General features: G+C 43.7%; 1 protein-coding gene across 1 annotated transcript; it reads left to right on the forward strand.

Moving 5' to 3' along the window:
• Positions 1-7,365: 7,365 nt before the first annotated feature.
• LOC126870586 (uncharacterized) lies at positions 7,366-7,954 on the forward strand. Its single transcript, XM_050628402.1, has 2 exons — positions 7,366-7,871; positions 7,945-7,954. Exons 1-2 carry the CDS (start codon positions 7,366-7,368, stop codon positions 7,952-7,954), a joined length of 516 nt encoding a protein of 171 aa, XP_050484359.1.
• The last annotated feature ends 4,053 nt before the right edge of the window (positions 7,955-12,007 follow it).

Below are 12,007 nucleotides of genomic sequence, written 5' to 3' on the forward strand. Positions count from 1 at the left end.
AATGTTTCAAATGCAACCAGATCGGACATATCTCCAGTCAATGTAAAAATTTTCGAACACCCAGCCAATTTCCGAGACCACCAGCAGTCCACAATCTCGAGACACACAAGGAAGAAATAGAGAAACCAATAGACCAGACCTACGAATTAACGCCACAACAGGAAGACTACCCACAGTACTTTTACGATCCGACGGACAGCGACATAAATTCCTCATTGACAGCGGAGCAGGAATTAATATACTCAAGCGAAGATGCGTATTACGACCAAGAATAACAAAAGAACGGAAATTCTCGATGGGACACTCTAAATTTAAAACCAACGAACACGCTTTGATAAAACTATATGGCAAAACTCTAGAATTTTTTGTGGTAGAAGACAACTTTCCAATTATAGAAGACGGCATATTCGGTTTGCCAGCCCTATCTAAATTCAAATTTGAACTCTCGAATCAACAATTAAAACTTGACAATAATATACTTTTATTGCAACAGGAAAACGACGTACCTCCAAAACAAGCAGTGTCAAAAACAGTCTACCTGGAAGGAAAACCGACAACGATCTGCTTTATCAATGGTGGTGAGTGCCCAGCCAAAATGACTAATTTTATCGAAAATTCAAATACGTACGATCAAGTCTCCACGTTTAAAGATTTAGTTAGACTTTCGCATATAGAGAAAACCCTCCGTGAACCAATCGAAAAGATATTGCTGTTCTACCTCGACGTATTCAATCTAGAGACCGACTTATTACCATGCACTAACCTTTCTAAACACACAATAACGTTAAAAGAAAATAAAATCATTAACACAAAATCTTACCGACCGCCTGAATGCCATAAAGAAGAAATCAAACGACAAATGGACGAAATGCTACAAAAGAACATTATAGAACCATCTGATTCTCCTTACAATTCACCAGTCTGGGTAGTACCAAAAAAGGCAGACGCCTCAGGGAAACAGAAATGTCGAATTGTAATAGACTTCAGAAAAATAAACGAACTAACTGACCAGGACGCATATCCATTACCTGACATATACGACATACTATCCCAACTAGGCAACGCAAAATTCTTCTCAGCCCTCGATTTATCCTCCGGATTCCACCAAATCCCAATGGACATAGACTCTAAAAAGTACACAGCATTCTCCACACCACAAGGACACTACCATTACAATAGGATGCCATTCGGTTTAAAGAATGCACCTGCAACATTTCAACGCATGATGGATACCGCGCTAAGAGGACTCATAAATAAACATTGCTTCGTATATTTAGACGACATTATAATATTCGGACAGTCGATTGAAGAGCACAATTGCAACCTCGCGATAGTATTGCAACGCCTACGCGAACTCGGACTCAAAATACAGCCGGACAAATGCGAATTTCTCAAACCAGAATTAGAATATCTTGGACATATAGTAACCGCCGAAGGTGTAAAGCCAAATCCCAAAAAATTAGAAGCCGTTAGCAATTTCAAACAGCCACATAATCTCACAGACATCAAATCGTTCTTAAGACTAGCAGGTTATTACCGTAAGTTCATCAGAAACTTTCCTAAGATCGCGAAACCATTAACCGAACTTACAAAAAAGGAGACACCATTTCATTGGACAGATAAAACCCAAGAAGCATTCCAGACATTAAAAGACAAACTCTGTTCATCACCCGTACTAAAATTCCCAGACTTTGCGAAACCATTCACATTAACGACTGACGCCAGTAACGAAGGTATAGGTGCAATCTTATCACAGGACGGACATCCATGTTGTTATATCTCGCGAACTCTAAACGCACCGGAACGAAATTATTCCACTACAGAAAAAGAACTTTTAGCAATAGTATGGGCCGTGAAACGCCTCCGACAATATCTGTTAGGACGGAAATTCCTCATCCGAACCGATTACCAAGCACTAAAATGGTTACAGAATTGCAAAGACCCCTCATCACGCTTGATGAGATGGTGATTAAAACTAGAAGAATACGAATACGACATAGAATACACGAAAGGAAAAGATAATACTGCAGCCGACGCACTATCTAGAATACATGTTCTGACCAGACGACGCGAAAATTTGAACATAGAACTCGATAAAAAATATCACGATTGGGAAAAATCTACCGACGCGTTACCCAAAATTCTCAAAATGACTCCGAACCGTAAATCTTTCTATCAATTATCCAAAACAGAGCTAGGAAATTACGACAGAATCGAATGGTTAACTAAATTAAACGAAATTATTCATATAAACGAAAAGATAGGTATAGGCGACGACAGTTTCACAGAGACCGAAAAGAACGCGATCAAACAAATTTTACTATTCCTGAACGACACCGTAAAAGAATTAAATTTTGCATGGGAACCAATTCAAACATATAGTGACGAAGAAATAGACGAATTATTGAAAGAAAATCACGATTTAGTAGGACACCCCGGTATACAAAAGACATACGACCGCATTCGTGAACGGCACAGAGTATCAGATTTGATGAAACGCATACAACAACATATAGAATCATGCGACACCTGCCAAACATCTAAAACTACACGTATCAGACCGCGCGAAGAACCTTGTATCACCGACACACCCCTCGAACCAAACGATAAAATTGCTATGGACTTATTAGGCCCACTGAAAAAGACGAAAAAAGGCAATCAGTACATTCTATCCATACATGACGAATTGACAAAATACTTAATACTCGTACCACTAAAAACTCAGCAAACGGAAACAATTTGGAACGCACTCTTGAATCATTACATTTACATCTTTTCCGCTCCAAAAAAGATATTAACTGACCGCGGACAGAATTTTATATCTAGTTTAATGCAACAGTACGAAGACGCGTTCAAAATCAAACATATCAAAACGACACCCTTCCACCCACAAAGTAACGGATCGTTAGAACGGACACACGCAGTAATAACGGACATGTTAAAATCGATACAGCGAAATTCGGATGAAGAATGGGACGATCAACTTAACTTTGTATGCCTTGCATATAACACAATGATACACGACTCTACTGGTTACACGCCATTCGAACTCACATTCGGACACCAAGCCAATCTTCCCTCCACAATATCCAAGAATCCCCAACGCACATACGCAGACGAAGTCACGTTCCGCAAAAAGGAATGGGACTCTAGACTCCGACACGCTCGCGAAACATTGATCAAAAGTAAACAGCGATATCAGCGCGATCAAAAACGTAAAATTATAAAACCTCAATCAGTTTTCAAAGAAGGAGACTCTGTTTTAATACATAACGATCATAAAAGGCATAAACTTGATGTGGAATGGTTAGGACCGTGCACGATTGATAAAGTATGTACTCCATACTATCTGATTCAAGACAAAAAGATACACGGTAATCGTTTAAAACCTTACTTTCCAGGTCGACTCTTTGCCGGAATAGTATCCGCGCAAATAAATATTACACCATTAGAAGGAAACTCTGTATTCGTAGAAAACATAGGAAAAGGATATTTATACAGCGACACTGCCAATGTAATAGTAGGATTAGACACTAGCGACATATACGAACAGATAAGCGCAATAGAATCATATAAATTAACAATAGAATCACGTGCAATCAGCAAACAATACGTCGAAGAGTTAGGCGGATTGCAAAATCGCATCAATAACCTAAAACAACTCGCAAAACACTTGAAAGCGTTAACACATACCCGGAGCACACGAGGTTTGCTTAACATCATAGGTTCCGTATCGAAAAGTCTGTTCGGGACTCTCGACGATGATGATCTTACGCTCATAAACAAAAATATGGACAAACTATTCGATGATAATAATAAAATCAAGACCATAATAGCTAATCAAATAGCACTTATTAGAAAAATTGTAAACTCAGAAAACCTAAACCACTTAGAGAGATCATATAGTGATATATTAAAATTACAACAGCAGGCAAATATCGATAGATCTATGCTTAAGATGATCATGAAAGTCCACACCGCGATGCAAACTTTACACTTCCAATTAGATGAAATACTTAACGTCATGATATTAGGCAAACAAGGAATAATTAGTCCACAAATACTTGACCCCAATGAATTCATAGAAAATTACGCCAAGGCAATAGGTAGCCAGATGTACAACACCGCGATTTCTGCCAAAACCGAACATTTTCAATTCATACTCGACATCAGTGATCTTAAAATCTTCACAATAGATGACAAAATATTTTTCAAAATCATAGTACCTTTAGTCTCTAACACAGAATGGAACATATTACAAGTATATCCTATCCCGAGTAAAAGAAATGGAGTATTTTTGGCTCCAGTAGTCGAACATCAGATATATTTAACTTCAGGTCTTTCATTTATAAACGCTGATATCGAGTATTTCAACAAACTTTGTAAGAATCGAGCCGGAACCACTATATGCAAACACTACCAATCCATGACAGAAATTCAAGAACCGATTGTCGCAGCGAAATAATAAATTTCAAACCACACATTGAACATTGTCAAATAACTGTACTTAAGATTGAAGACATTAGCTTTATACCGCTCAAAACTAGCAACTGTTACATTGCGATACCAGCAAATCCGATAGAAATAGACACAATTTGCCAAACGAAACATACCTTACAAAAACTTGACAAGCCTTCCATCATAAGAGCTAACACTTCTTGCGATATATTGTACAAAGACGAACACATGCGTATAGGCGAAACAAAAAACGAAGTCATATACGAAATCAAAACAAAAACCCTAGCGCTCAAAACAAACGATAGTTTCACTCATCTATTAGATAAACTCGAGAGAGCACCGAAAATAATAGATAATTTACAAGGCTATAAAACAACGATCGATAAAATAGGCGACGAGATAGAAACTCTTAATTTCGAACACAGAATTAAAAATATACAGTATTGAGGACTAACCACGCTCCAGATATTAGGGTACATAGCATTAGGCATACTAGGTATATATGGATTAAACAAAATAGGGGTATTCAAATGCATCAGGAAATGTATACCGAACAAATTATGTATCAATTTATTTTGCTGCCGAAATGAAACTGTAATCAACAGCCACAATGCGACAGCCCCACCAGTACCACTCACCCTGGGCTCAACACCCAACATCTATATTCCAACCAACACATACCACTCAGATGAGAGGAGGAATCCGCTGTAATTTTCAAGCCACGTCAAGTCCGATTCCACAAAAGTCTTCTGAAGAAAACTTGAGGGATCAAGTTCAATCTAAGAAGGGGGGAATGTCACAGACGAAATTCGAGCAGCTGTATATAACAAACCGAAATTCCGAACGCCTTATCGCGTGTGACCGTCCGGTCAGCATCCGTTCTCAGCCGCCTGAGTGGCATTCGATCACTCCAGCCGTTCTCCGAATTTTACACTAAGTATAAACAAAACCTTCTCCCACTCCAACGAATGGAAGAATATAAATGCTCCCTTCAAAATCATCCAGTCAGTCTAATAAAAAAATTCTTAACTAATCCAAGTATCGAAAGTGTATCATCGCGAACCGAAAAAATTGTATAAATTGAGTAAAAAATAAAAAGAACTTTATCTCCTTGTCGGAAATTAACAAGTTCCTTATTTTTTACCTTTACCGCGCGAGAATAGCATCGCGGATCGGCATTTCCACGGTGAGGATTGTAAAACGGTTACGCAGATGATGGATCATACGCATGGACCGTAGAGACTATCGTGAATGATGGATCAGACACACATACGCGTTCTTCGCTCTTCCGATATTCTTCGTAACAACTGCTGCGATCTCGTCATTGGAAACGATCTCGGGAAATTCAATCGAATATCGAGGAAATTTATAGAAAGCTACAGCTGTGTTCGAGTATTATTCTAGAGAAAAGTGGTTAGCTCTATGAGACTAACGATACAATACGTCTCAAGATAACTTTTAGGAAAATGATTGTACCTTTAAAATTCTTTCGACACTTTTCGGTATATTCTTGTCATTGATTCGGAAAGTATTTGATTAATTTGCTGGTTAATAGGAAGTTGGTTAAAACCGAAGTTAGTTAAAGAAATAAGTAAACACGAAACCCGTGGATACTCTAGACATATGATTCTACCTGCACGCGACAAAAATATTCATGATCTGAACAAGGAAAGAAGTATTGTTAGATTCGCGTCATGCTGCAAATGAAAGATTTACAGCTCGAACCCAATTATCTGTTACATTACATTCTCGGGCACGTGTAGGCTGAACGTCATGATATATGAACACAAGTATAGAAAGAACAACATGGATATTTCGCGCGAAGAAAACGAAGCTTCACATATACAGTGTATAACCACTCGACAGTATTTGCTCACGAAAAATACGAGTTGTTAAAGTCTAACAAAAATTACGTATACAGTGGCAAAGAAGAAAACTGTTATGCCGTTTACTCTTATTTCTAATTGACAGAAAGTCGTCAACGAACAAAGAGCGCTTTTTCTTATTCTCTGTACCTTCGCGAAGCAATCACAGAAATTCTCCAAAATGCTTCGTGTCGACTAAACAAAGAAAAAAAAATGGCAGCTGCTAAGAGCAAACTACCTCCGGAATTTTCTTCGTTTCTAAGTGAACCAGGAAGAAAGAAGGGAAGGGTTAATGACGCCGAAACTGAAGGGTGGCCACGGATCGTTTGAAAGGGGCCACGACAACCGTTACGATTCAGTCGCACCTGTTCCTCTTCCCAGGTTACCACGCCGAACCATTGCGCGCTTTTACGAGCGTTCCCGCGATAGTTTTGTGGCGGCACGGGCCACGGAACTTTTCAACGGCTCTGGATGCAAAGCGCGACGCCGCCAAAGCGCAACACCGACGTGCCCAATGTACCATCGATATCTTCACACTCTTTCCGCCGAATTCTCGGAAGAGCATACACGTGCCAGCACTGGCGGCACATCTAATGAATGCACGCTAGTGGGGGATATCGATGGGCTACGAAGGGAAGAATCTGCGCGATCCGAAACAAAAGCAGAGTGAGTCTGTCTTGCGCCATTAAATGTGTAACTTCTCGGTACTATTTGCATAGCAACGCGTCGAACGATCTCGCGGTGTCTATCGTTATTTGTTAGTTGTTACCTGTTGTCTGTTAAGTGTAATTGTTAGTTGTTAATTGTTAACTCTGATTGTTGATTAGTTCTAATAAAACTATTGTTCGTTTAAAACACCAAGAGTAGTTCCTTACGCACCTATCACCATACCACCTCAAACTGGTGACCCCGACGTGATTTAACGTGACATCTAGTGAAAGAGGTGACCGTGATAGTGCTATCGTTTTTAACCACCGATTTTGAGTGCACCGCGACGATGGAAAGTAATACACAGGGAACCATAGCCAGCCAGGTGATCAGCATGTCTCCACTGCTGCCCACGAACACGGCGGCATGGTTTGCCCTTCTGGAGAGACAATTCGAGGCAGCGCGAATTACGGAAGACACCATTAAGTACGTGACGCTGGCAAAATGCCTCAACGATCAACAGCTCCAGGACGTCGAAGACCTAATGACGAACCCTCCAGACATCGGACGCTACGAGAAATTAAAACATGCGCTCATTCGCAAATTATCCGATACGGACGCGACCCGGATAAAGAAGTTGGTGGAAAGCGAGGAGATGGGAGATGGAAAGCCATCCCAGTTTTACCAACACTTAAAAAAACTCTCCAGCCCCTCCACGCCCGATGATTTTACCCTCACGCTGTGGAGGAACCGATTACCCGCCCGCATCAGGCGTATCCTCGCGGCAGTCGACGATTCGGACCCAGAAAGGTTATTGCGGCAGGCGGACCTGATCGCTGAAGAATTCTCGGAGGATTTTCGGCGCACCGCCCGGGTAACGGCAGTAATGGACCCACCAGCGCAAAACGCCGGAGTATACGAACCAATGGCAGCCGCAATCAACGTGTTGAGCGAGCAAATATCACAGTTGCAGGCACAGATGAACGCGTTGAGCATGATTAATCATCGTCGACCACGATCACGATCACGCTCGCGTTCGCGATACCACCGACGTTCGCGCTCGCGAGATCGGCCACGGCAAGACGGTCTGTGTTTCTATCATGCAAAGTTCGGAGAACGCGCGAGGAGCTGTCGTTTCCCATGCACGTGGAAGTCGGGAAACGAGACCAGCCGTCCGTAGACGCGGCAGACGACGACGGCCTGAGTTCCCGCCGCATCTTCGTTACGGACAAGGGAACGAAGATCTCTTTCCTTGTAGACACCGGCGCCGACATCAGCGTATACCCCCGCAGTAAAATCCATAGGCACGTCAAGAAAAACGCGTACGAACTATTCGCGGCCAACGGGACGCGCATCGCAACGTATGGTACCACTGCGATTGGCCTTAACCTGTCCCTAAGACGAGCCTTCAAGTGGAACTTCGTAATTGCTGACGTTCAAACGCCTATCATAGGCGTAGATTTTTTAAGCCATTATGGGTTGCTCGTGGACCCGCGAAACAAACGACTCCTCGACACGACAACCCAATTATCATCAAGGGGATATGCTGCCACGACGGAAGAAATATCCATCAAAACCGTAATCGGCGAATCGGTCTACCATCGACTTTTGGCGGAGTTTCCGGATCTAACTCGTCCACCGGCCTTCGGACGAGAGAAAATCCGACACAGTGTGGTACACCATGTTGAAACCACACCCGGGCCACCCGTCTACAGTAAACCTCGACGTCTCGCACCGGATCGTCTCAAGCAAGTCAAGGCAGATTTCGCAACAATGATCGAGCAAGGAGTGATGCGGCCATCGAAGAGTCCATGGGCATCACCCCTGCATGTCGTCCCAAAGAAGGACGGAAGTCTACGACCATGCGGCGACTATCGTGCGTTGAACGCTCGCACCATACCCGACAGGTACTCCCCACCACATATCGAAGATTTCGCGCAACATCTGTACGGTAAGCGTGTCTACTCAAAAATCGACCTTGTCCGCGCTTACCACCAAATCCCGATCGCGCCAGAAGACGTTAAGAAAACCGCGATCACGACACCTTTCGGACTTTTCGAAGCAACCAACATGATGTTTGGGCTTCGAAACGCCGCGCAAACGTGTCAAAGATTCGTTGACGAAATTACCCGTGGTCTGGACTTCGTGTTCGCTTACATAGACGATTTCTTAATCGCATCCGAAACCGAAGAACAACATCGCGAACACCTTCGGATTTTGTTTGAACGCTTAAACGAGTATGGCGTAGTCATCAACCCAGTAAAGTGCGAATTCGGTGTGAACGAAATCACATTCTTGGGACACACCGTAAACGCCGACGGGATAAAGCCGCTAGCCGAACGCGTTGACGCTATTGTAGAAGTACCGCTCCCCGGGACCGTTAAATCACTACGCAGGTACCTCGGTATGATTAATTTCTACCGACGTTTCATACCGGGGGCCGCAAAAATTTTTCAACCCCTAAACGACCTATTAAAAGGAGGAAAAAAGGGCATCGCGCCCATCAAATGGACAGAGCAATCCGAAGCCAGCTTCCGCGAGTCGAAACGCGCCCTCGCTAACGCCACGATGTTAGCGCATCCGATACCTGGCGCACCTGTTAGCCTCGCGGTAGACGCATCCGACTATGCAATAGGAGCGGTCCTCCAGCAACGCGTCAACGACTCTTGGCAGCCGTTAGGTTTCCTTACCAAACCGTTGAACTCCGCGCAGCGAAAGTACAGCGCGTACGACCGCGAATTACTCGCTATGTACACTGCGGTAAAGCGATTTCGACACGCCATTGAAGGGAGAAATTTTACAATTTACACCGATCATAAACCCCTTACATATGCGTTCAACCAAGATCCTGATAAGTGTTCGCCGCGACAATTCCGGCAACTAGACTACATCGGACAATTCACTACCGACATAAGATATATCAAGGGGTTAGACAATAATGTTGCCGACGCTCTGTCACGCATCGAAGCGATAGGAAAGTCTGTGGACCATCGAGCTCTCGCCGCCGCGCAAGAAGCCGACAAAGAACTAAGCAACATCGTCAACTCCGGTACATCCGCGCTACGGTTAAAGAAAATACGTTTCCCCGATCACGACGTAGAAATATATTGCGACGTATCGGGTGACTTTGTACGACCGTACGTACCGAAATCCTTGCGGCGCGACGTATTTAATTCGCTCCATGGACTTTCCCATCCAGGGATACGTGCCACTCAAAACCTGGTGACGACGCGTTTCGTCTGGCCGTCCATAAATAAGGACTCCCGAAATTGGACACGACAATGTATCCCGTGTCAACAATGTAAAGTCACCAGGCACGTATCCTCACCCGTCGGAACATTCGGAGAATTAGCGGGCCGTTTCGAACACTTACACATAGACATTATCGTGATGCCATATTCAAAAGGCTACCGATATTGTCTAACGTGTATCGACCGTTTTTCGCGTTGGCCCGAAGCCATTCCCATCGCCGACATGGAGGCGGCAACCGTCGCTTCGGCTCTCCTTTCCACGTGGATATCCCGTTTCGGCGTGCCTTTAAAAATAACGACCGATCAAGGACGCCAGTTCGAGTCGAACCTATTTAACGAACTATGCCGGTTGCTCGGCATCAGACATTTGCGCACGACAGCCTATCACCCCGCGTCCAACGGGATGGTAGAGCGCCTGCACCGACAACTAAAAGCAGCAATCAAATGCCACGATACGAGCAACTGGGTGGATATCTTGCCGATAGTTCTATTAGGCATACGAACAGCTATTAAAGAGGACCTAAACGCGACGGCAGCCGAAATGGTTTATGGCACCGGCATACGATTGCCGGCAGAATTTTTTATACCGACTAAACAACAGGCCAATTCGGAATTCGCAAGTCGCCTAAAAGACCGAATAGGAAAAATCAGGCCTCATCCAATTACGCGACACGGCGAAAAGAGAACCTTCGTGTTCCGCGACCTCGAAACATCGCCTTATGTATTCCTGCGTCGCGACGCCATCGGAGACCCCTTACAACCACCCTACGACGGGCCGTATCAGGTTATAGAGCGAGGAAAAAAGACCTTCACTATTAAAATAAATAATAAAAACGTAATAGTGTCCATAGACCGATTGAAACCCGCATTTCTATTTAACGATAATATTGAACACCATAGCACGGAAAAGCGCAATGTAACAATACCGCCCGGTGCCCGAAACGAACAAAGCGAAGGGGACTCAAGAGTTCATCACACCACACGCGCGGGCAGGAGAGTTCGATTTCCTGATTGGTTTCAGGCGGGTCTCGGATAGGCGTTAGGAGCCGGCGAACGTGCACCCTTGCCTGTAACATTTATATATTTTTCATTTATATAGCGTTATCACTGGTAAGGGGGTACTGTGGCGGCACGGGCCTCGGAACTTTTCAACGGCTCCGGAGGCAAAGCGCGACGCCGCCAAAGCGCAACACCGACGTGCCCAATGTACCATCGATATCTTCACACTCTTTCCGCCGAATTCTCGGAAGAGCATACACGTGCCAGCACTGGCGGCACATCTAATGAATGCACGCTAGTGGGGGATATCGATGGGCTACGAAGGGAAGAATCCGCGCGATCCGAAACAAAAGCAGAGTCAGTCTGTCTTGCGCCATTAAATGTGTAACTTCTCGGGACCTTTTGCATAGCAACGCGTCGAACGAACTCGCGGTGTCTATCGTTATTTGTTAGTTGTTACCTGTTGTCTGTTAAGTGTAATTGTTAGTTGTTAATTGTTAACTCTGATTGTTGATTAGTTCTAATAAAACTATTGTTCGTTAAAAACACCAAGAGTAGTTCCTTACGCACCTATCACCATACCACCTCAGTTTCCTGGCACTTGCTCGTCCTTTCAACGAAGGGTCGATCGGTTAATTTAAACTCTCGAAGGCTTTGTCCAGTCGGTAACATCGATAAGCTTAAGTCGAAATACGGATTTCTCGTAAATTCAGAATTTAATTGCCGCCAGGATGTATATGGAGGCGACAGATGAAGAACACGATGTAAATTAGATTTCTTGCTTTT

Source organism: Bombus huntii, chromosome 10, assembly GCF_024542735.1.
Source record: "Bombus huntii isolate Logan2020A chromosome 10, iyBomHunt1.1, whole genome shotgun sequence".
NCBI lineage: Eukaryota > Metazoa > Arthropoda > Insecta > Hymenoptera > Apidae > Bombus > Bombus huntii.

What these genes read in the sequence shown, in the direction of transcription:
- LOC126870586 (XM_050628402.1), top strand. Translation starts at nt 7,366, where the DNA reads ATGTCTCCACTGCTGCCCACGAACACGGCGGCATGGTTTGCCCTTCTG.